This window comes from Leptopilina heterotoma, unplaced genomic scaffold (assembly GCF_015476425.1).
Source record: "Leptopilina heterotoma isolate Lh14 unplaced genomic scaffold, ASM1547642v1 Lhet_206, whole genome shotgun sequence".
Taxonomy (NCBI): Eukaryota; Metazoa; Arthropoda; class Insecta; order Hymenoptera; family Figitidae; genus Leptopilina; species Leptopilina heterotoma.
The window spans coordinates 606,963-634,601 of NW_025110922.1; the positions used below are offsets into that span (position 1 = coordinate 606,963).

Consider the following 27,639-nt stretch of genomic DNA (forward strand, 5'->3'; position numbering starts at 1 on the left):
TATCTTTAAAATTCTTCAATGATTTTCAAATCATTGAATTTCTGCGAAAAATTTGATTTCTTTTGAAAATAATTGAATTTTTGAAATCATTTGTAACTTTTCTCCAAAATTCATTTTTTTTTAGTGTTTTTAACTAAAATTAATTTTTAAATCAATATTTATCAGAAAATTTTACGAGAATTGAATTATTTAAATACAAAAATATATAATTTATTGAATAATTAAATGTTATTTAAAATTGAATTCTCATAAAGAATTTTATTAACAAAATTTTTTAATAATTTTTAAGAATAATTACATTTTTCGAGGAATTTAATTAAAATTATTAGAAATAACTGAAATTCTGCGATGAGTTTAAATATTTTTGAAAAAAAAACTAAATTCCTAAAAAGAATTTTATTATTATTTATGAAAATAATTAAATTATTGCGAATAAATTTATAAAAAAAATTTTAAATAATAGAATTCCCGTGAAATTTTAACTATTCTTGAAAATAATTAAATATTTGCGTAGAATATCATTAAAATATTTTTTAAATAGGAATTAAATTCCTTTAAAAAATGTTATTGAAATAGTAGATATTGAAAATCATTAAATTGAGGAAAGTTTTGAAAATATTTGAAATTTTACCAAGAATTTCATTAAAATTTTTGAAAATAATTGAATTTCGGAGAAGAATTTTATTATTTTTAAAGATAATTGAGATTATGACAATTTTTTTTAGTGTTTTTAACTAAAATTCTTCCATAAATCCATTATTTTTAATAATTAATTAAATATATATTAAAAAATTTAACCAATTTCAGAGGAATTTGAATTATTAAATTTTTTACAAAAAACTTCTAATTAAATTCATTCAAAATTGAAGCTTTATAAAATTTCAAATTGAAACCTTTTTTGAATTTCATCTATTTATGAAAATTGTAAACGCAACTCTTTTAAAATTCATTTAATTTTGAAATATTGAAGTGAAATTATTCACTAAGTAATTAATAAACAATAATTTTATGCTAGTTCTTCAAAAATTAAGTTATTTAAAAAGAAATTATTGTCAGAAATAGACGAAATTGAAGCTTTTGAATTAGAATTCATGGTAATTTTAAAGTTTATAAAGCAAACAAAAAAGTTACAAAAATTCAGTATTTTCTTATGAATTCTAAAAATTTAATTTTTTCCAGTACTTTTAATAAAAATTCTTGTCTTTTCCCTAATTTTCCTGTCCAATTCTACTTTCTCTGACTTTTTCCTGAATTCCCTGACCTGTGGCAAGCCTGTAAATTTAATTGTTTAAATAATAAACTATTAAAAATACAAAAAAGAAATTTAAATAAATTTAAGTATTAATATAATTATTAAAAGATGTATTTTTGTTGTTGACTAGAATTATTTGTAGTGAAAATGATGTAGAAAAGTGTTGGGTTTTTAAAGTATTAATATTTGAAAAGTTCCAATGATTATTAAAATAATCATACCCCATCTTTGTCTTCGATAATATCCTTTCCGATTGATGCTAATGTGGTCCATTTGCAATTGTTTATTGCCTTAGCGCTACATCTTTTGTGTACTTTATATTTACATATTTCACAACTTAAACCATGTGAGGTAACTCCTAAAAATAATAATAAAAATATTTAATTATTATAGTTATAAAATAGAAACATAAAAAATATATTTAATACTTGAAATGTTTAATAATTATAACAAAATTTATCTATAAGAAAAATAGCAATTACCCATGAGAGCATCTCGGCAAACGTTGCAGTAAGTCGGTCTAGCATGACTTGTTGCATACCATTGATGATTTCCTCCTAAAAGTTCTGCTGTTCCTGCATCAGATGGTCGAGATTCTGATGCTGTTTTTAATGCTCCAATCCAATCCTCCATATCTTGTCTGTTTTCACCACAAAGTACCAAAGACCGAAAAGGAGTTATCACCTAAAAAAACATCAATTTCTCATTATAAACCCATTTTTCCAAACAAAATTATAAACCAAACAATATTCAGTTTGTAAATTAAAATTAAAAACACCCGGAAATTGTAATTAACACCGGAACTTACTTAGATTTGCATAACTTCAATAATTAAATAATCTACAAAAATAATTTACTTTTAATTGTCAAGCAACTCTTTCAAAACAAAACAATACTTCTGTCCTTCGGTTAACAAACATTTTTGACATTTTGTTAAACAATAGTCTTTTTGTTTGTGTAGACAATAGCCGAAGGAAGTAATTTTCCCGATCAATAAAAAGAAAAATTTAAAGAATAAAGTCGAAAGTAAATAATTTATGTTTATAAAGAATAACCTAAAATAGAGGTTATGTTTTGATCCTGACACAACAAATATAATACCTTAAATCTGGAGCGAATTCTTTCCTGTTTAGGAGGCATTTGAGCAAAGGCATCTGATCACAGGTATTATTATTTCATTTATTCGACATTTATATTAAAAAAATATTTAACTTTTTACAAAATAAAAAGAATTCTGAAAAGAATCATTTTTACACAAAATTTAGTTCCTGCAGGTATCTGCCAGGTGGCAATGACTGGGACAGTCTAAATTTTCAAAAAGGTAACAAATTATAGAGTAAAATCTTTTTTTTTCTCTTTACTGAAAATTGAAAATAATTAAACAAGTTCGGCAAGTTGATTGACTTTGATTGAAATTTATTTTTCCAGAAAAAAGAAAGCTTTTCATAGAAAAATTTCCCTAGTGGTAAATAATTTTCCAAACAGGAAATTATAAATTTATTTTGTTATTTTAATGGAAAAGGGTAATAAATAAAATAATTTTAAGTAATTAACGAGAGAAAATATTCTGATAAAGCTACTCTGATACTTTGGGTTAGACCTGCAACACGCCTCTTTAGCTCAGTGGTAGAGCACTGGTCTCGTAAACCAGGGGTCGTGAGTTCAAACCTCACAGGAGGCAAGTTTTTTTTTTTCCCCCACATGAAAGAAGGGATAAAAATCCGTTCATTGGACTTTATAAATAAATAAATAAATAAATTAATAAACAGTAGTTGAATAAGTATAGAAAGAATGAATTTTATTCAAGTCTAAAAATTACTGTAGGAAATTATTGACGGCCTGAATTATTGATCGGAATTATTTTCTATATAATTTTCCTTAATTATTTGATATTTCTAATTATCAAAGAAGTATCGGATTTAATTAAAATTTTAATTAACATAGAAAAGAAGTAATTAAGAAATTCAGTTTGGAACTTAGTCTTACATTGATGTAAAGCAGGTTGCAGTATTTAAACATATTAGTGAATATAAATTCTTTGAAGTATGACAAGTAGCCAATTTGCAGGCGCAATTCAAAGAATATTTCTAAGAATAAAATAACTAATTATGGAAACTTATTAAAATTGTTTCCTTATATAAATTTAATAAATTTAATATTATTTTAACATTTCTATTATAATTAGAGTCTAATAATAAGCTTTGTTGCAATTTATTTACATAACTAAAAAAACTGTTGCATTAAATTTACGAATTTTTTTAAATACCTATTACGAATTTTTTTTATTGTAAAATTATTCGAAAATTATTTAAAAAATGTAAAATAAAATTCGTTGTAAGAATTCAATTATTTTTATAAAAAATAAAATTTCTCATAGGATTTCAATTATTTTTTAATAAAATTTTAAATAAATTCCTCGAAAAATGTTATTATTTTCAAAAAATTTTAGCAAAAATCCAATTAATTTTCAATTAAAAATTCAATTATTTTAAAAAAATGTAATAATTTATTGAATAAATGAATGTTTATCAAAATTAAATCCTCAGAAAAAATTTTATCAACAAATTTTTAAATAATTGAATTTTTCGACGAATTTAAAAAAAAAATTTCAATTACATTTTTTGATGAATTCAATTAAAATTGTATTAAAAATAATTGAAATTCTATGATAAGTTTTAATATTTATGAAAATAATTGAATCTCAGTATAAAAAGTTATTATTTATTGCAAATAACTGAATTATTGACAAGAAATTTATTTTAAAAATTTGTAAATAGTTGAATTCCTGTGAAATTTTCATTACTTATGAAAATAATTTAAAGTTTGCTGAGAATTTTATCAACACTTTTTTTTTTAAATAATTGAAATCTTTTGAAAAATTTTATTAAAATAGTAGATATTGAAAATTTTTGAATAAGTAATTGAAATTTTGCAAAGAATTTTATCAAAAATTTTTGAAAATAATTAAATTTTGGAGAAGAATTTTATTATTTTTAAAGATAATTGAAATTTTGACAAGAATATTATTAAAATTTTCAAAAATAATTAAATTTCTGCGAAGAATCTTATAAAAAAATTTGAAGAGAATAATTGAAATCCTTCGAAGAATTTTTTTATTTATGAAAATAATTGAATTAAAGCAAAAAATTTGACTAATTTATAAAAATAATTGAATTGTTTTAAAGAATTTTTTAAGATTTTAGAAAATAACTGAATGTTTTAAAGAATTTTTTAGAAATATTTGAAAATAATTAATTCTTTTCGAGAAATTCAATTAAAGAAATTTTTCGAAAATAATTGAATTTCTGTGAAGAATTATTGTGTTACAATTTTAAGTATGTTCAAAATAATTGAATTCATCAGAAGAATGTTTTATTTTTTGGAAATAATTGAATTCTTTCAATTTTTTTTATGAATCTTATCAAAAAATTTGAAGAGAATAATTGAATTCCTTCGAAGAATTTTTTTATTCATATTTATAATTGAATAGACGCGAAGAATTTATTAAAATTTAAGAAAATAATTGCATTTTTTGGAAATATTTGAGAATATTTGAAATCTTCCGAGGAATTCAATTAAAATTGTTTTGAAAATAATTGAATTTTTGCATTTAATTTTTTACTATTTATAAAAATAATTGAATTGTTTCAAAGAATTTTTTAAGATTTTAGAAAATAATTGAATTTATTCGAAATACGTATTAAATTTTTTTTTAAATTTAATTCTTCTGAGGAATTCAATTTAAAATTGTTTTGAAAATAATTTAATTCCTGAAAAGAGTTTTACTATTTATAAAAATAATTGAATTATTTCGATTAAAAGTTTAGAAAATAATTGAATTCTTTTGATAAATTTTTTAACGAATTAAGAAAAAAATTTAATTTATTCGTGAAATTTTATTGAAAATAATTGAATTTTTGCGAAGATTTTACTATATTTAAAAAAATAATTCAATTGTTTCCAAGGATTTATTAAAATTTCAGAAAATAATTGAATTGTTTTGAAGGATTTATTAAAATTTCAGAAAACAATTACTGTAAATTTTTCGTAAAATTTTATTAAAAATAATTGAATTTTTGCAAAAAATTTTACTTTATTTATAAAAATAATTGAATTTTTACGAACAACTTTATTTAATTTTTCTTTATAAATAATTGAATTTTTTCGAAGAAATTTATTATGTTTAAAGATAATTTAAATTTTGACGTGGCAATTTTAAATATTTTCTATTATAATAATTGAATTTCTGCGAAGAATTTTATCACGTTTGAAAATAATTGAATTCATAAAAAGAATTTTCTTATTTATGAAAATAATGGAAATTCTGCGGTGAGTTTTATTTTATTATAAAAATAAGTTCATTTCTAAAAACAATTTTATAATTTATGAAAATAATTGAATCACTGAGAGGAATCTTATATTATTTATAAAAATAATTGAATTCTTACAAAGAACTTTTTTAAAATTTTTTTGTTATAAATAATTGAATTCTTGAGAAGAATTTTATGAAAATTGTATTTTAAATAATTGAATTCCTGTGAATTTTTTATTATTTGTGAAAATAAATTATTAATGTTTGTTTAGAATTTTAGCAACACTTTTTTTGAAATAATTGAAATCTTTTGAAAATTTTTTATTAAATTAGTAGATATTGAAAATCATTGAATTGAGGAAAATTTTTGAATAAGTAATTGAAATTTTGGAAAGAATTTTTTGAAAAATTTTTGAAACTAATTAAATTTTGGAGAAGAATTTTATTATATTTTTAAAGATAATTGACATTTTGACGTGACTTTTTTTAAAAATTTTTGAACATAATAATTGAATTTCTGCGAAGAATTTTATTACATTTGAAAATAAATTAAATTCATAAAAAGAATAAATTCTCTTATTTATGAAAATAATGGAAATTCTGCAATGAGTTTTATTATTATGAAAATAATTGCATTCGTATAATAAAAATTTGATAATTTATGAAAATAATTGAATCACTGTGAGGAATCTTATATTATTTTATAAAAATAATTGAATGCTTACGAAGAACTGTATTTAATTTTTTTTTTTTATATAAATAATTAAATTCTTTGAGAAGAATTTTATGAAAATTGTGTTTTAAATAATTGAAGTCCTGTGAATTTTTTATTATTTGTGAAAATAAATTATTAATGTTTGTTTAGAATTTTAGCAACACTTTTTTTGAAATAATTGAAATCTTTTGAAAATTTTTTATTACAAGAGTAGATATTGAAAATCATTGAATTAAGGAAAATTTTTGAATAAGTAATTGAAATTTTGCAAAGAATTTTATGAAAAATTTTTGAAACTAATTAAATTTTGGAGAAGAATTTTATTATTTTTAAAGATAATTGACATTTTGACGTGACTTTTTTTAAAAATTTTTGAACATAATAATTGAATTTCTGCGAAGAATTTTATTACATTTGAAAATAAATTAAATTCATAAAAAGAATAAATTCTCTTATTTATGAAAATAATGGAAATTCTGCAATGAGTTTTATTATTATGAAAATAATATTGCATTCGTAATAAAAATTTGATAATTTATGAAAATAATTGAATCACTGTGAGGAATTTTATATTATTTTATAAAAATAATTGAATTCTTACGAAGAACTGTATTTAATTTTTTTTTTTATATAAATAATTGAATTCTTTGAGAAGAATTTTATGAAAATTGTGTTTTAAATAATTGAAGTCCTGTGAATTTTTTATAATTGAAATTTTGCGGCAAGGAACTTTTTCCAACATGAAAAGAAATGAAAAAAAAAGGAAAAAATATATAAAAATAGAGGAGAAAAAATGAAAAAAAGTAGTAAAAGGTTCGATCAAAGTGTTTCCGTGCCGTACACACATATAACGTCCCTAAAAATGTCGTGTCAATCTATAGAAGATTCTTTAGAATATTATTCCCGGAGATAAATGAAGATATATTCTTTGTTGTGCGAGGGTTTGTAAGGATTTTCTTCTTTCACTTCCCTTATAATATTATAATATATCCAATATTCTTAGATCACCTCTCTCACTATAGAGAGAGAGAGAGAGAGAGCTTTTTTCACATATACGTTTAATATTACAAAAAGGATGAGTTCGTGTGTATATTTATTATGCGACTTAGTTAAATACTTGTATTTTGTCTGTGAAGCTTATGTCACATAACACGTGTACATTATTTGCCGAAGGATATAGTTACAGTGCTTAACATTTTCCTTTATCCTGGAAATTATATTTTTAATAAAAAAAACTTGCTCTAAAAACACGTATTCATGAGGCGAAAAAGTTGGTTAATATTTTGTAAAGAATATAATTGTGCATTTAGAGGTTTTACAATATAATAAAATGTAGTAAGAATGGAAATTTTTCAAAGAGCCAGAATAATTCTTTTTTTCTTATGAATTTTTAAACAAAGTATTGTTTAACTTTTATGTGATATTTTTCGTTAAAAGTAGTACTATTTTTATATTCCATAGAATTTTTATTATTATGTAATGAATTTTGCACTAAAAATTGAGTAAAAAATTCTTAAACTACTAAATTAAATTAGTAAAATTTGACTAAAAATTAGTGAAAATTATTATCTTCTTAATTAATTAATTGTTTTCTACTAATAATTTTCACTATAATTTAAGTTAGTAATTATTTTTACTAATTAAATTAAGTAATAATTTTTTTTAAATTTAAATTAGTAGGGGAGCGTGGGGGAATTGGAGCCCCTTAAGGAAAATTATTTAAAGAACCAACTTATCTTTATAATAATACATTGTTTTTGTTATTTCCTACTCATTTTGTTATTTATCTTTAATTATGTTTAATTGGAAAAAAAAATTTTTCAAAAAAAAAATACATTTTTTGCGATCACCTAATTTGTGGGGTAATGGGAGCTTTCACTTGAAATTTAAAAAATTTCTATATTTTAGGAATATTTTTTGTTTTCTAATAGGAAAAAGTGTTAATACTTACAATGAAGCCAAAACTTTAGACTTAGAATAATTTTTTTCCTAAATTATAATTGAATAAAAAATTTTTGAAAAAAAATTAAATTTTTCATTTTTCCCACCAAAAATTATTTTTTAATTAAAAGTTTTTTCATAAGGTGATATCTTTTACAATTTTCAAAGAAATAACCCGTGTGGAAATTGAATCTGGGCGCTAGCCATGCTATGTCCGGGGAGCCCAACTACAAGCTAGCCCCTGACCAGAAACCTAACTTTGTCATGGTTAACTCGGGCTATTTCCACACGGGAACGAAATTCGCAACATAGTAACGAAAATTCTTTAGTCTGACACTAATTCTCCCATTACCCCACAGAATTTTTACAGGACAAAATTTGAATAAAAAAATAAAAACATAAACAAATTTTATTATTATCTCGATTTTTTCAAGGAATTCATTTAAAATTGTTTTAAAAAGTAATTAAAATCTTTCAAGGAATTTTCTTGTATGAAAATAATCGAATTCTTGTGAAGAGTTTCTTTAATAATTATTTAAATTAGAAATTTTGAAATTAATTGAATTTTACGAACAATTTCTTTCAAGTTTTTAAAACAATTGTGTTTGTTAATAATTGAAATGATTGAAATTAAACATTTTATTATTAAATTTTATTAAAATTTTATAGAAAATAATTAAATTCTTTTTAAAAATTTTATAAAGAATTAAGAAAAAAATTGAATTCTTTTGTGAAATATTTTTTGAAAATAATTGAATTTTTTCGACGAATTTATTTAAATTCAGAAGATAGTTGAATTTTTTCGAAAAATATTTTATTATTTAAAAATTGAATTTTTTCATGAAATTTGATTAAAATTGTATATTATAAATAATAATTTTTGCAAAAAAACTTTAATATTATATATAATAATCGTCGTGATTCCAGATTTCCGGATCTCTGTCCACACTTGAAGTTAGTTATAGTTATTCTTTTGTTTTTTATACGTTTTGATAGAAAATAGAAAAATATACATATACATATACATACATTATAATAATCGTAAGTTTCCTTTCCGTTAGCAAATTATCTGCATTCATTTGTTTGTTTTGAAAATTTAATTTTGTGGGTTAAGTATTGGCATTTTTTATATATTTTTTAATGTCAAACTTTTTAATGTGGAAAATACTTTACTTATTAAATTGTCTCGACTCTTTGGTAAAAAATCTAAAATTATCGAAAATTATCAAAAATTCAAAAATCCGATTTTCTTAAAATTCAACATTTTTTCCTCTCTTTTATGGGATTTAGCTTCATTATTTTTGTGCTTTTGGAAAATACTTTACTTATTAAATTGTCTCGACTCTTTGGTAAAAAATCTAAAATTATCAAAAATTCGAAAAAATTCAAAAATCCGATTTTCTTAAAATTTAACATTTTTTCATCTCTTTTATGGGATTTAGCTTCATTATTTTTATGCTTTTTGTAAATACTTTACTTATTAAATTGTCTCGACTCTTTGGTAAAAAATCTAGAATTATCAAAAATTATCAAAAATTCAAAAATCCGAATTTCTTAAAATTCAACATTTTTTCCTCTCTTTTATGGGATTTAGTTTTATTATTTTTGTGCTATTGGAAAATACTCTATTTATTTAAAAGTCTCGACTCTTTGGTAACAAATCTAAAATTATCGAAAATTATCAAAAATTCAAAAATCCGATTTTCTTAAAATTCAATATTTTTTCTTCTCTTTTACGGGATTTAGCTTCATTATTTTTGTGCTTTTGGAAAATACTTTACTTATTAAATTGTCTCGAATCTTTAGTATAAAATCTAAAATTATCAAAAATTATCAAAAATTCAAAAATCCGAATTTTTTAAAATTCAACATTTTTTCCTCTCTTTTATAGGATTTAGCTTCATTTTTTTGTGCTTTTGGAAAATACTTTACTTATTTAATAGTTTTGACTCTTTGGTAAAAAATCTAAAATTATCAAAAATTCGAAAAAATTCAAAAATCCGATTTTCTTAAAATTCAACATTTTTTTTTCTCTTTTATGGGATTTAGCTTCATTTTTTTGTGCTTTTGGAAAATACTTTACTTATTAAATTGTCTCGAATCTTTAGTAAAAAATCTAAAATTATCAAAAATTCGAAAAAATTCAAAAATCCGATTTTCTTAAAATTCAACATTTTTTTTTCTCTTTTATGGGATTTAGCTTCATTATTTTTGTGCTTTTGGAAAATACTTTACTTATTAAATTGTCTCGACTCTTTGGAAAAAAATTATTAAAAATTATCAAAAATCCGAAAAATTGAATTTCTTTAAATTCAACATTTTTTTTCTCTTTTATACCATTTAGCTTTATTATTATTTGAATTTTTATTCAAGAGAAAAAATGGAAAACTGAAAAAATTTAGAATTTTTTAAAAATTACAGTCCTTTTCCATGATTTCCCTGATTTCCAGAAGCCTTTTAAAAATTCCATACCATTTCCATGATTTCCAGATTCTGTAGGAACCCTGCTTTTGTCTGACTTTCTTCTAAATTATCGAATTCAGTGATTTCTGGGGTGAATTTGGTCAAGTTGTAAAATGATTAATTTCTATTTGAATTCGTTTGTTTTGAATGTAGAAAATCTGATGTTAATTTAATTCTTTTTTCGTTATGCACGGCAAAAAATATTTAGCTGGATGAACTACAGATTTCACTTTAGTAGCGAAATTATTCAGTGCTTCAATTAATACTTTCGTTATTCTAGAGAAACTTATCGCTATTTCAAGTAAAACTTTTTTCAGTGTGTAATAATTATTATTTCTTTAAAAAGTATTTAATTTAAAATGGCTTTATAAAATAAGCAATGCAAAAGATGACCCAGATACTAATTGTAATTGTTCTAGCCATAGTTTAAGTCTAGTAATGTAAATTCTATTTAAATTGAGACCATTGAGTGAAATTATTTGAATTTTAGTTAGTTAAATCTCTTTGTTAGGTTATAATAATTATTTCTTTAAAATTTTTTAAATTGTTTAAAATAATAGCAGCCCCATACAACATTCCCGCGCGGATAGTTTGGCTAGTTTGTAAATAAAATTGAATGGAGTAAAGGATTTATTAAAATTTTAGAAAATAATTGAATTTTTTCGAAAAATTTTTTAAAAATTGAATTCTTTCATGAAATTTGATTGAAATTGTATTAAAAATAATATTTTTTGCAAAAAATTTAAAAATTTATAAACAAAATTGAATTGAGTAAAGGATTTATTAAAATTTTATAGAAAGTAATTGAATTCTTTTGAAATATTATTGAAAATAATTGAATTTTTGCAAACATTTGATTATTTAAAAAAAATAATTGAATTGCTTCGCTAGTTATTTAAATAATTGAATTCCTGTGAAGAATTTTATAAATATTTTTTGAAATAATTTAATTTTTTTGATGAATTTTTTTAGTAACAATTTTGGAAATTATTAAATTATTTTGAGGAAAATAATTATACAATTCTATTGAAAATAAATGAATTTCTGTGAAAATTTTATTATTTATAAAAATAATCAAAGTTTTTGCAAAGTACCTATTTTATTAAAATTTTTTTCTTAAATAATTGAATTCTTTTGGGAAATATTATTTGAAACGTAAATATTAAAAATAATTAAATTTCAGCGAAGAATTTCATTATTTGGAAAAATAATTGAATTCTTGCCAAAAAAAATGTTCTTAAAATTTTTGAGAATAATTTCTATATTTCAATTATTAGCGGATTTAAAGTAGTGTAAATTAAAAAAAAAGAAAAAATCTCTCTAAATTTAAATTAGTGAAAAAAATTTTTTTATATAATAAAATTGAAATTAAGAAATAAAATAAAAATTTAACTCAAATAATTATTAAGGTCCCTGAAAAGTTAGCATCGTCGCTGAGAGTCGAAAATAATTTTTTTTTTTTACGAAAAAAGAAGTAAACAATTTTTGCAAATATTTCAGGTTTAAAAATCATTAAATTACTAAAAATAGTTTTTAACAATTAAGATTTAAGAAAATTAATATTATTATTATTGTAAAATTGATAAATACTCACTTGAAAAGTGTGAGCTGCACTTTTAATATTACACTCGACAAACTTCAAGTCAGCTAGGTCGATTTCGTCAAAAACGGCAGCCTGAAACAAAATATTTAATGGCGCATTGTGAGAGACTTATTGGGGATAGAGTATAGTAATTTTTTATGAATGAAAAGTTATTTTCGAAAATGGAAAAGAAGTTAAGAAAATTGAGACCAGGGCAATAATTTTGTATTCTCCTGAATTATTTCCAAACTAGAGCAAATAGACGGGAAACTAAATGTCAATTACTGAATAACTGATGTTGTCGACCCCCTTTTAGATCGAGAGCTATTTGCAATCAACTATTATATTGGAAGCTGTGGATAATCCCATTATTGGCATAACTTGCAAGTCAAATTTAAAATATCCCGAATAACCTTATTAAAATTATATTCGCTTAAATGGCTAGTCAATAGTTATATAAATATAATTATTAAATTATTTTTCGTGCTTTCAGACAATTGTTGATATTATTGCAAATATCTGCAAACTGTTTTTATTATTTTATTATTTTATTATTTTTTTGTACTTTGTTTTTTTTGTCCATACTATAATTATTACTATTTATTTATTTCGTGAAAAATTCTGAGAAAATTCAAATTATTTATTAATATAATTAGAATATTATTTTATATAAAAATTTCTTTACTCTGATGAATATAAGTATAAATTTATATTTATAAGATATATTTATAAGTTTGATAATATTACAGGATATCGCAACTGTTTTATTATAAATTTCATTCCACGACAAAAAAAAAATTCTATAAATAAAAAAGTAATCAATAAACATGTATTGTGTGTTTGAGATATTATTATATTAAAATTTAATAAGAGTTTCGAAAATTAATTTCTGCAGCTAGTTAACAATAATGTGATTAAAAATGATTATCATTATGATAATCTCTCAAATATAAAATTAAATTTCATTTGCGTGCAAAATAATTACGTTTTTGAAATTTACTTTAAATGAGCAACTAAATTAATTATTAGGTAATTTATTTAATTTCGATATTTCACGGATTAGATTTTACTTATTTTCAAATTTAGCATTATAATATTTTTATTTTAATTTAAAATTTCTACCACTTTTTGTATAGGTATCTATATTTATATTTATTTACAAGAATTTATTAGAAATAAATTTTATTAAAATTTGGAAAAAAATTCGAAACAAATTTTTATAGATTTTTTCAAAAATTATATTAGAAACGAATTTTAAAAGTATACGCTTTAAATACGGAAATTATTGATTCGAATACAATTTAAATTTAAATAACATTATTTATTTAAAAATAAAATTTATTTGATTCAATTAAATATATTTTAATTGACAAAAATTTAAATTTAAATTTAAATACAATTCTTATTTAAAAATAAAATTTTTTTGATTCAAGTAAATATATTTTAATCGACAAGTATAATCGGTGATTTGAATCAAATAAATTTTTTTTTCACTGTACATCCAACAAGTAAAAAAAGTTGTTTAGAAATATTTATTTAGTTAATTGTTAGATTAAATATTTTTCCACAATTTTTCTAAGGATATCAAATTGAAAAAGTTGCTTCGCAATATTTTTGATTCCTATTTTTGTCACAATTTGATATCCTTAGAAAAATTGTATGAATAAAAATCTGAAATTAGAAAAAAATACGATTTTCCCTTTATTTATAAAATGTGAACATAAAGATCACGTTTTTCATGTCACGAGTGTCGGAGTGTACGAATAATTGCAATTGAACAAAGAAACTATAAATTCATTTTTCAAAAATGAATAGAGAAAATTTCACAATATATTGATTCTTATATAAACCATTGAATAGCGTAATAATCTTTTGTGGAAAAAAATATTTTCTATTATATTTGAAAATAAAGCTGAGAAAAAGGAAATTTTCTCTCTAAACTTTTTTTTAAAATAATAATCTTACCGAATAGAAATTCTTCGCAAAAATTTAATTATTTTCAAAAATTTAAAGTTTTGGCAAAATTTTAATTACATTTATAAATAATAAAATTCTTCGCAGAAATTCTAATATTTTCAAAAATTTGAATAATATTTTTGACAAAATTTCAATTATCTTCATAAAAATAATAAAATTCTTCCCAGACATTCAATTATTTACAAATTTTTTATAAATTTCTTCGTAATAATTAAATATTCTCATAAATTATAATAAAACTCATCGCAGAATTTCAATTATTTTTAATCTAATTTAAATCGAATTCTTCGCAGAAATTCAATTCTTTTCAAAAATTTTAATAAAATTCATGGCAAAATTTCAATTATTTTCAGAAATAATAAATTTCTTTGTAGAAATTCAATTATTTTTGAAAAATTTAATAATATTCTTGGCAAAATTTCAATTATCTTTATAAATATTAAAATTCTTCGCAGAAATTCGATTATTTTCAAAAATTATAAAATTTTTCACAGAAATTTAATTATTTTCAATAATTTTAACAAAATTACTGCCAAATTTCAATTATCTTTATAAGTAATAAAATTCTTTGCAGAAATTCAATTGTTTTCAAAAATTTTGATAAAATTTCATTAATTAATAAAATTCGATGCTAACTATTCAAGGACCTTAATAATTATTTGAGTCAAATAAATTTTTATTTTAATTCTTAATTTCAATTTTTTTTATTCACAAATTTTTTTTTCTAATTTTAATTTAAAGAGATTTTTTCTTTTGTTTTTAATTTACACTACTTTAAATCCGCTAATATAATTGAAAATAAAGAAATTATTCTCAAAAATTTTAATAAATTCTTAGAAACACTTTAATAAATTTTAATACAGTTCTTTGGAACGATTCAATTATTTTCAAAAATTTTAAGATCATTTTTTTTTTGTCAAGAATTCAATTATTTTCTCAAATAATGAAATTCTTCGCTGAAATTCAATTATTTTCATGAATAATAAAATTTTTACAGAAATTCATTTATTTTTAATGCATATTGATAAAAAGTCTAAATTCTATATATCGAACAATTTTTTTTACAATATTATTCAATTAGTAAACTGAATTTTATTTGACACTTTTGTTTGACAAAAATAAATTGATTAAAGACACTTAAATTTTGAAGTTTAAATATATTGTATGTTTTTTATGATTCAAATGGTATTTTTTAATTAAATCTTTAGAATTTTTATTTCTTTTGGTAAATTCAGTCTCCTATAAAATGATAATTCAATAAACTTCAAAAAAAATTCCGCATTTTTTACATTTTTTGATACTCTTGCCATTCCGGTTACGCAGAATCGGGTACTTTATTTATTTCAGAAAAAATAATACTTATAAATTCTATTAAAAATTTCTTTCCCTCAATTATCAACATTTCAATGTATTCAATATATTTTTCGGATGAATACTAACAATTATTAGGGTATAGGCGAACACTTTTTCTGAAAAAATATTTTCTAATCATTTTTGTCTAAAAAAAGGCGATTTCTAATTAAATCTGTTTTCCGAAAAAGTTTTTCTAAAAAGTTATAATTTCTAATGTTTATTTTCCTAAAATTTGTAAAATTCCATAATTTTGATAAAAATTAGAAAATTGTTAAAAAATTAAGATTATGAAATAGAAACTATTTTACATATTTTCTGTTTCTCAATCACAATTCTGTTTACAAAATTATAAGTTTCTTTTTGAAAATGAAGAAAAATTTTTATAAAATTACTATTTCTTATCACAATTTGTTAACAATATTCTGTTCTTCTTTGAAAAAAAAATAATTTGCATCATTTTTACACCAAAATTTCCAAAGTTAATATATTTATAAAAAAATTTTGTAGAAAATTTTAAATATCTTTAGGAAAAAAATCCCATATAATTTCTATTTGTTAATTACGATTTTTAACTAGATTATTTTAAAATTTTGTTAAAAAATTTGCATAATTTCTATTTTTTATTATAATTTTTTAACGAAATCTCAAGTATTTTTTTTTTAAGAATTAACAAATTTCCGTAAATTTTATTTTTTAATCATATGTACCTATTGATCGTGATTACAAAAATTTAATATTATTAGAAAAAAGAAAATTTTGAAAATTACCTTTATTAGATAAATAAATTTTTAGAAAATTACCTTTATTTGAATACAGAAAATTTCCTTTATTAGAAAAAAGTTCTTTAGAAATTCACCTTTATTAGCAAAAAAATTTTTTAGAAAATATAATTTAGAAAAACTGTACCCCAACCATTATTAGAAACATATAAGAATGAAAATTAAAAGATTTGAAGAAATTATAATTTAAACCTTTTGAGTTTGAATTTTATTACATTTATATGAGCTTAAAAAATGTTTGAGGGATTTCATAAGAAAATTACATGTATAAAAATTACATTTGAAACTTGAATTGAGTAGAGGCATGTTTTTTCACTTGGTAATTATATTTATTTTAATAACAGAAGCCATTAAAAAAATCGCAAAAGGATCCAAGGCAAGAAAAGTAGTAATTTTGATTTTTCGAGGATTTTCTAAAAATCTCGGTATTTAAACTAAATTATAATTTCCACGCCTTGGAAGTAATTTTTTTCGTTTGCTAATTATTTATTTTAATGTTACAAGTCGTTAAAAAAATTTGCAAGAGGATCGAAGGCGGGGAAAGCAGTGATTTTGATTTTTTTCAATAATATGATTTATTTTATATTCTAGGATTTATGAAAAATCCGTGATAAAAAATAATGCTCACTGTTTTCCCCGCCTTGGATCCCCTTGCAATTTTTTTAAGTGGCTTCTGATACGTGGAAATGATAATTTAGTTCAAATACCGAGATTTTTTAAAAAATTATAACTATTATAAACATGGAATAATATAAATTAAATTTATTAAACTTTTTCTGTGGAAGGCAGGTAGACAGATTGCTACCGTGATATGTCTGCAAATCATTCACGCGCGCGTGGGATTTTGCTAGTTATTTAAATAATGTTAATAATGTTCGTTGCAAGAATTTAATTATTTTTAAAAATTTCAAAAAAAATTCTTTGCAAAATTTCAATTATCTTTATGAATAATAACATTCTGTTAGAGTTACAATTAAAGAAGAAAAACTTTTAATAAAATAATACTCTTCAAAGTATAAAATTCCACACGCACTTTAGTATCATTTATACTTCATTTTACTTCATAATTTATAATTAAAAGAATTTTTTCCCCTTTTTTAATTTTTATAAAATTTTTCCCTTTCGCTTAAAATGTTAATATATTTAAAAAAAAAAATAGATAATAAAAAAAGCGCGGCTAATTAATTATTATTTCTCACATAATAGAATATTGCGCACGCAATGGGGAAAAAATGATCAAAGTGGATTTTTTCTCTGAAAAAAAAGTACATCTGTATATGGATATTTTCTTTTCGTTAAAGTGTGTCATGAAAAAAAAGTTATGACTCGTTTCGAGCGCGTTTATGACTGTTGCATTACTTTTTTTTTTTTTTTTTTTTTTTTGAAAGAACAAATGTATTGTATTGTATAAAACATTGTATACTGCGAAAATACATTTGCTTTTAGTATCCAGCGAGTTAGCAACTGTTTATGTATATTAGTTGTTTGTTCAAGAATCTGAATACCAAGATAATAAGCATTTTTTTTAATAATATCCACTGCAATTATAAGAGTTGAGCTTCATTAAATTTCATGTGAATTTCCGCGTTTAATTTGGCTCATTTATGAAAATAATCGAAACACACGGAAAAGGACAATGAAAAATAATTGAACGCTGCATAAAAAGGGTATTTAAATGAGTTGAATAGGAATATTTTTTTAAAAACGACTTTAAATTATGTTGATAATAATAATTTATTTTTAATTAGTACCAACGGGGTTACAAACACGGTTTTTCTAAAACAAAATACTAAAAAAAATTAATTTTCCAGAAGTTAAAAATTCTTAGCAAAAATTCAATTATTTTCAAAAATTTAAATAAAATTTTTGGCAAAATTTCAATTATCTTTATAAATAATAAAATTCTTCGCTGAAATTCAATTATTTTTGAAAATTTTAATAATATTCTTGTCAAAATTTCAATTATCCTTATAAATAATAAAATTCTTCACAGACATTTAATTATTTACAAATTTTTTATAAATTTCTTCGTAATAATTCAATATTTTCATAAATAATCAAATTCTTTTTAGGAATTCAATTATTTTTGTAAGTAATAAAAATCATCGCAGAATTTCAAATATTTTTAAATTAATTTAAATCGAATTCCTCGGAAAATGTAATTATTCTAAAAAATTTTAACAAAATTCTTGGCAAAATTTTATTTAATTATCTTCATAAATAATAAAATTCTTCGCAAAAATTCAATTATTTTTTAAAATTTTAATAATATTCTTGGCAAAATTTTAATTATTTAAAAAAATTTTAACAAAATTCTTGGTAAAATTTCAATTATCTTTATAAATAATAAAATTCTTCGCAGAAATTCAATTATTTTTAAAAATTTTAATAAAATTCTTGGCAAAATTGCAATTATTTTTAAAAATAATAAAATTCTTCCTAGAAATTCAATTATTTACTAATTTTTTAAAAAAATCTTCGTAATAGTTCAATATTTTCATAAATAATAAAATTATTTACAGAAATTCAATTATTTTCAAAAGTTTTAACAAAATTCTTGGCAAAATTTCAATTATCTTTATAAATAATCGAACCGAATTCCTCGAAAATCGTAATAATTCTTAAAAATTTAATTTAAATTCGTCGAAAGAATTCAATTATTTAAAAATTTGTTGATAAAATTCTTTGATAATATTCATTATTTATGAGAATTTAATTAGAAACTTTAAAAAACTTAGATTTTTTGAAAATTTAAGTAATTATAATTTTTTCTGAAATTAGTCAAATTTTTTAATGTACATATAATATTTAATTAAATATTAAAAATAAAAATAATGGATTTCTAGGAGAATTTTAGTTAAAAATACTTTAAAAAAAATGAATTTTAAAGAAAACAAGTTGCAAAAATTCAATTATCTTTATGAATAATAAAATTCTTCGCTAGAAATTCAATTATTTTCAAGAATTTTAATAAAATTACTTGTCAAAATTTCAATTATTTTCAAAAATTTTCCTCAATTCAATGATTTTCAATATCTGCTATTTTAATAAAATTTTCTAAAAGAATTGAATTATTTGAAAAATTTTTTAATAAAATTCTACGCAAACATTTAATTCTTTTCATGTATAATAAAAATTTCACAGGAATTCAAGTATTTCCAAATTTTTTATAAATTTTTTCGCAATAAATCGCAATTATTTTCAAAAGTATAGGTAATAAAATTCTTCACAGAAATTGAATTTTACGTTTAAAATTTTTTTTAAATTCTCTTCAAAATTCCAATTATTTTCATAAATATAACAAAACTCATCGCAGAATTTCAATTATCTTTCATAAAATTTTAATCGAATTCCTCGAAAAACGTAATTATTCTTAAAAATTTGTTGACAAAATTATCCTTTTGAGAATTACATTTTTAAAAAAATTTAATTATATTCAATAAATTATTTATTTTTCTATTTAAATAATAAATTAAATTTCAGTTAAAATTTTAGATTAATAATTAAATATTAAAAGCATTATAGCGTGCATTTTTAGAAATAATTGAATTTTAGAAAATGTTTCAAATTAAAATCATTGAAAATTTTAATTTTTCATAACTTTTAACTATAACAAGTTCTGCAGAATTAATTTTTTTGAAAAAGTTTAATTGAATTTTTTTTAAAACTGTAATAGTATTTGAAGTTTTTATTTTCTAACATAAATATTTAATTGGAGAATTTCTTTTAATCGAAATCTCGTAAATTTTAATAGTAAACAATTACATTTGTTAATGTAATTGAAAATTATTTCAAATTTGAAAATTATTAAATAACAGATTAAATTTAACAGATTATTTTTTTGAGTATACATATCTAATAATTTTTCGAGTGAATTAGAATTATCTTTTGAGCCAGGGAAAAAGAAAATTAAATTTTTTGTGGCAACCCTGAAATGATTTTCAATTTTGATAATCATCTTTTTCTTTTTTTTTCTAAGTTTATTAAAATACTCCACCCATTTACTTTGATGCTTTACATTATGATTGATGATCTTCAATTTTTTTTTCATTTCATTAAAAAAAAAAACTTATTAAAAAATTTTAATAAGTACAAATCGCGCAGTGAAAATTTTGTCTCGAGTTTTTTAAAATTATTTCGCATTTTTTTATAGTTTTAATATTTTAATATTTATTTTCTTAATAATTATAATTAATAATTTTTTTAAATTCTTAAATCAATCTGTAATATTATACATAGTTTTTTTTATTTAGATGAAAAATAAATAAATTTTTTTTTTTTATTTATATTATATTTATATTATTTATATTAAATCTTAATATTTATATAAAATATGAAGTAAAAATAGTATATCACAATTATATCCTTAGAATATCCTTAGAAAAATTGTGAAAATATAAAAATAAAAAAAATTTAAACTATTTATATAAAAAACATAAAATATTTTTAAATTCTCATCAGTATCAGAAAAATCTTCTTCTCTTCTTATTATTCAAAAATCGAAATCCCACCTTATTATATAATTCTATTCTTATAATTTAAAATAGAAATCTATTCTATTCTAAAAATATATGGGCAATTCCACGCAAGATTTACCTATGACCTTGAAAATTCGGTTAAACATATTTTTTTCTTAATCTATATGGAAAAAAAAGAAATACGTGTTTTTTTATTTTTGTTTAATCGCCCAAATTTTCGAGTTATGAATTTTCGAAATTTTGGATTTGTAACTGTAGACATATTTTCAGTAGCTTATAAGTCTGAAAATATTAAGTATAGAAAAAACTTGTCAAGGAATGAAAGTTTTAGTTTTCTTTCAACTTTTAAGAAATGTAAAAAAAAAAATTTTTTTTTAATTTTTTATTAAAAAAAAATTTTTTTTTTATAAACAAATTAATTTTTTTTAACTTTGGACCCTTTTCTTTTTTCTTTTTTTTAAATTTATTTATACCTTATAATATACAGAAGATTTTCCAAAAAGTTTTGGAGTGGGCCGACGCGTTTAATGAGTTGTACAAAATTTTCAAAAATCACGTGCAAGGTGCTCGTGTTCTACGAAACGCCTCACAATGGAATTTTTTTACAATTTACTTCTCAAAAAATGTCTACAGACTAAAATTTTTAATCGATTCGAGTGTTTTTTGTTTTAAATAAAAGGAGAACAATTTCTGAACATATCCCTCCATGCAAACCTAAGAATCTTAAATTGTTTATAATTTTTTTTTAAATACAAAAAGTTAACAAATTAGTTGTGTAGTTTCCTTTAAAAATGAATGATTATTTTCTTATTTTGCTACTACACATGTCCTAAATCAGATTCAATTAATATAATATATGACCACCAGATAAATAGTAAAACATAAAATAATTTATCTAAACACTTATAAACAATATTAGTTAACAAATAGTTAACTTTGGTTCTTCTCCATAAAAAAACTTTGTTCTTTCATATTCATATTATACTTTAGGTTCATTTAATAAATACATCTTCCTTTCGTTAAAAAACTATTTTTAATTGTTATAAACAATAATAGTTAACAAATAATGAACTTTGGTTCCTCTGCACCAAAAAGAATTTTTTCCATAGTTTTCATTGAAGTTTATTACAAAGAATATATGTTAAAAAATAGTGAACGTATGAAATAGTTTGTTCAATAACTATAAACAATTTTATATATATAAATTTGTATTAAATGTTTTTTTCTTTTCTTGTGTTTTTTAAAATTAAAATAAAAAAATTAATTAAAATAAAATAAATGCAATTAATATATATTCTGAACATTAAAATGTTTATTGCTTTATTTTGAGACAAACATTCTTTGCAATGAACTTTAATGAAAACTATGAAAAAAATTCTTTTTGGTGCAGAGGAACCAAAGTTCATTATTTGTTAACTATTATTGTTTATAACAATTAAAAATAGTTTTTTAACGAAAGGGAGATGTATTCATTAAATGAACCTAAAGTACAATATGAATATGAAAGAACAAAGTTTTTTTATGGAGAGGAACCAAAGTTAACTATTTGTTAACTAATATTGTTTATAAGTGTTTAGATAAATTATTTTATGTTTTACTATTTATCTGGTGGTCATATATTATATTAATTGAATCTGATTTAGGACATGTGTAGTAGCAAAATAAGAAAATAATCATTCATTTTTAAAGGAAACTACACAACTAATTTGTTAACTTTTTGTATTTAAAAAAAAATTATAAACAATTTAAGATTCTTAGGTTTGCATGGAGGGATATGTTCAGAAATTGTTCTCCTTTTATTTAAAACAAAAAACACTCGAATCGATTAAAAATTTTAGTCTGTAGACATTTTTTGAGAAGTAAATTGTAAAAAAATTCCATTGTGAGGCGTTTCGTAGAACACGAGCACCTTGCACGTGATTTTTGAAAATTTTGTACAACTCATTAAACGCGTCGGCCCACTCCAAAACTTTTTGGAAAATCTTCTGTATATTATAAGGTATAAATAAATTTAAAAAAAAGAAAAAAGAAAAGGGTCCAAAGTTAAAAAAAATTAATTTGTTTATAAAAAAAAAATTTTTTTTTAATAAAAAATTAAAAAAAAATTTTTTTTTTTACATTTCTTAAAAGTTGAAAGAAAACTAAAACTTTCATTCCTTGACAAGTTTTTTCTATACTTAATATTTTCAGACTTATAAGCTACTGAAAATATGTCTACAGTTACAAATCCAAAATTTCGAAAATTCATAACTCGAAAATTTTGGCGATTAAACAAAAATAAAAAAACACGTATTTCTTTTTTTTCCATATAGATTGAGAAAAAAATATGTTTAACCGAATTTTCAAGGTCATAGGTAAATCTTGCGTGGAATTGCCCATATATAGAAATAAATTTTTTATTTATAAAAATTTTCTGGAAAAATTCTTTCTCATTCTAGAAATTGTAATTATTATTTAATAATCTATTTTTGGAGTAGGTCCGAAAATATTTAATGAAATGAGAGATTACTTAAAATTATATCCAACACATTAAATTTTAGATATACATATATAACTATATACATGTATACATAAAGTTTTAATGAAGCCAGCACATAAAAGCGATGTTTTAGAGTATGCAGAGCGTCTTAGGGTTTTAAAAAATATATTATATAACTATATCTTAGTGAGAAGGTGTGAATGGAGTAAAAAATTCAGAGACCTTTTGAAGGTGAAGTACCATGACCTTCTGACCTAAAAACTCGCTGAATACAAAATCACAAAATAGACAATCTCTCAATTCTCACGTCTAAAAAAGTATAAAGTTTCAGATTAAGAATAATATACGTATACTCGCGCAAAATGTGTGAAAATCGTTATTTTCTGCAAGAAATTAATGCGAATCACGTAGTATAGTATTTTTGCAGAATTTTTTTCTCACTTTCTTTCTCTCTCTCTCTCTCTCTCTCTATATATAAAGTTTTGTTGTACAATTTCGCACGTTTCAGTTATTAGCACTGTCCAAGTGATCGTTAAGGGTACATTTAGCAAATTTTTATATGTTTCAGAAAGATTGTGATAATTCCCAAAAGTATTTATTGGAGAAAAAAATTATTTATTTAAATTTCTTAGCTTATTTATTTCGAAATCTACTTATTTATTTATTTATTTTTTTTAATTTCTTTATTTACTTTACTAGCAAAAAAATTTAATACAATTCTGCGCAAGAATTCAATTATTTTTATATAGGTAATAACATTCTTCGAAAGAATGCAATTATTTTCATAAATATATAGTAAAATTCTTTGCAAAAATTCAATTATTTTTAATAAAATTTTACGAAAGAATTCAATTATTTTCAATAAAATTTCACGAATAAATTTCATTTTTTTCTTAATTCGTTAAAAAATTGTTTAAAAGAATTCAATTATTTTTATAAATATAGTAAAACTCTTTTCAGGAATTCAATTATTTTCAAAACAATTTTTAATTGAATTTCTAAGAAGAATTCAATTATTAAAAAAAATTTTAATACATTTCAAATAAATTCAAATATTTTCTAAAATCTTAAAAAATTCAATTATTTATAAAAATAGTAAAGTTTTTCGCTTTAATTCAATTATTTTCGAAACAATTTTAATTGAATTCCTCGAAAGAATTAAAATATTCTCAAATATTTCCAAAAAATTCAATTATTTCCTAAAATTTTAATAAATTTTTCGAAACAATTCAATTATTCTGAAAATATTTTTAAAAAATTCGATATAAAAATTAAATTACTTTCAATGCAATTTTTAAATATATTCATAAAAAAAATTGAAAGAATTTAATTATTTTCAAGAAATAAAAAATTCTTCTGATGAATTAAATTATTTTGGATATTACTTAATTTTTAATAAAATTCTTTACAGAAATTCAATTATTTTCGACATCAATTTAATTTAATTTCTCGAATGAATTTAATTCTATTGAAATATTTTTTATTATTCTTCGAAACAATTCAATTATTTTTATAAATAGTAAAATTCTTTGCAATAATTCAATTATTTTTATAAATACTTAAATAGTAAAATTCTTTACAGAAATTTAATTCTTTTCCGAACAATTTTTAATAGAATTCCTCGATAGAATTCAAATAATTTAAAATATTTACATAAAAATAATTTATTTCCTAAAATTTAAGTAAAATCTTTGAAACATTTCAATTATCTTTATAATTAGTAAAATTCTTTGCAATAATTTAATTATTCTCTTCAAATTTTTTGATAAGATTTTTTGCAAAAATGCAATGATTTTCAATCATTAATTTTACAAAATTGAAAATATTTAAAAAGAAAAATTAAAAAAAAGTTAGGAAACAAAAAAGCAATTAACAACTAACTTCAAACTGCGATCAAATTACCGAAATACAACGATTATATTAATAATATATTTTCTCTATTTTCTTCGTTTTCTTTATTTTCTTTTTTTTCTTTGTTTCCTTTGTTTTCTTTATTTTTTTAATTTTTTTAATTTTCTTTATTTTCTATATTTTCTCTGTTTTCTTTATTTCACTGAGAAAATAATATATTTGAATCAAGCATAATAATTATCTTTGTTGTACACTCAACCAAAAATTATTTTTGAATTAAACATAATAATTTTGATTCAATAAAAATTACAAATTAAATTAAATTAAATTATGTATAAAATATGTTTAATTTAAATATATTTTCTTGGTTGGCTACTTATTTTTGGATTAAACAAATTTTTTTTCCAGTGTTTATAAATTTACTTTGACGTACAAAAATGTTAAGTACACAAAAAATGGAAATTACCAAAATAGAAAAGTAAATTATAAATAAATTATTTCATATTATATTTATTTATAAATTTACAATTAAATTTTGTAAAGTAAAAAAAAAAAAATATTTCGACGAAAAAATTTTTTTCTAGTAAAATAAAGAAAAGAAATGAAATGTTCAACGAAAAAAAGTTGTAAATTACAAAAAAAAACTAAAATCGAAAGAGAAATTAATTAAATAAATGGAGAATGTAAAATAATAGATGAAAAATGAAAGATTAAAATTTATGAAATATGTATGTGGAGGGTTTTTAAGGGTATTTCAAAGTTATTGACTCTAAAAATTTAATTAAACCTATTGTTTGGTGAATTTAATTAATGACAGGCTTGAGCCTTCAATTAGATTATCTATGACGCCATCGTTATTTGCTTTCAATTTTTATCAGTTTTTCACAGTCTTTAGGAATAGAGGGTTTTTTTTTATCGCATCTAAAGTCTCTACTTTAAAGTGAACAATGCCCTCAAGCTTTAAGTTTTCAAGTCTCTCTCCTCTCTTGGGCTCTTGTCTCAACATTTTCTGTTTTTAATAAAATTTATCTCATTTCTAAAACAAATACTGCCTGAAGGTATTGCGAAATGTATAACCAATATTGTATATGAATTTTTCAAAGGAGACACAATTTTTCACTGCGAGAAAATAACAAAAAAAAAGGGAATTTTTAAAAGTATTTCAATTTTTTTTAGTTCTTAGATATGATGAATTTATTCTAAAATTCAAATTCTAAAGTAGAAAAAATGAAATAAATAAAAATTTAAATTATTTTAAATTATTTTCTTATTATTAATTATTTGAATTTTATTTCGAAATTTTCTTTTGTCAGGGACTCAAAAAATGTTTTACGACTTTATTTCAATGAAATTGAGAATGAAAATTAATTCACTAATTTAATTACTTTTTTTTCATATTGAAGTCGTTTACATCGATTAATAACGTCAGCACTTTTTTTGTTTCCAGAAAATTAATTAATTTTCAACTATATGGACTCGTGATTATTAATTAGCAGCTTTTTTGTTTTATATTAATGTACTTGAAAAATTTATCGAGAAAAGAACTTTTGGTATAATTTTGAATTTCGAAATTTTTTTAAATCAAACTGATATTCTGGTATTTTAATAATATTTTTTAATCTGTTTTGAACTTTATTTACTCTTTTGATAATAATTTAAAATTTTTTTCTAATTTTTCTTTTTCGTATTTTAACTTTTAAACGTTAAAAACTTTAGGAAAACTTTACGAATTTTTGGTATACGCCTAATTTCTTTTTTTGGAAAAAAATTTCAATTTTCTAAGTTTGCAACTATTTTTTAAAAACTTATTGATTATTTATTGAACTTATATTGAGAAGAATCAGAAGAATTAAAACAAAAGCTAAAAAAAATGTGTAAATAAAGAAAAAAAAAATTTTCTGATATTTATTATATATTAAATACATTTTATTAAATACATTTGAAAATAAAAGGCATTAAATATTTGTGAAACACAAAGGATTTTTCTTCACTTTTTCAAGGAGGGGTGAAAGAAAAAACGTTACATTGTAGAGAGAAAAACTTGACATTGAGAAATTCGTAGCATCTCCTATAAAAGAGGGTTAATGCTATGCAAGGGATGAAAGATAAGTGGCGTTTAACTTCCTTTTGGAGATAAATTAAGGAGAAAGAAAAAAGTTGAAAAAGTTACCGATGAATTTCCTCTTTCACGCATATATGTATCTCTCAAAATCGAACATGTTTTCTGGCAAACAGGAGAAAAAAAAGAAAATAAAAAATCATATAAAACTTTATAGAAATGGAAAAAAGTATCATTTTTTTAAATAAATCTGTCAACAATTTATCAAATATTATAATAAAAAAAGTATAAACAAAATATAGAAACAAATAAAACAATAAATGAAACAAATGAAACAAATGAAAAAAATAAAACAAATAAAACAAATAAAACAAATAAAAGAAATAAAACAAACAAAT

The 27,639-nt window shown here is 20.5% G+C and overlaps 1 protein-coding gene and 1 non-coding gene across 5 annotated transcripts in view; one reads left to right on the forward strand and one right to left on the reverse strand.

Moving 5' to 3' along the window:
* Window positions 1-27,639, reverse strand: part of LOC122501236 (diacylglycerol kinase eta) — a 96,439-nt gene that overhangs the window by 19,718 nt on the left and 49,082 nt on the right. For all 4 annotated transcript variants that reach the window (XM_043610556.1, XM_043610554.1, XM_043610557.1 and 1 more), the window contains exons 2-4: window positions 12,278-12,358; window positions 1,735-1,936; window positions 1,474-1,610 (exon numbers count right to left, since the gene is read on the reverse strand). In XM_043610556.1, coding sequence (XP_043466491.1) covers window positions 1,474-1,610; window positions 1,735-1,936; window positions 12,278-12,358 — 420 coding nt within the window. The remainder of the gene's footprint in view (window positions 1-1,473; window positions 1,611-1,734; window positions 1,937-12,277; window positions 12,359-27,639) is intronic.
* Trnat-cgu lies at window positions 2,862-2,933 on the forward strand. The gene has a single exon. It is a non-coding gene; the product is annotated as a tRNA-Thr (tRNA).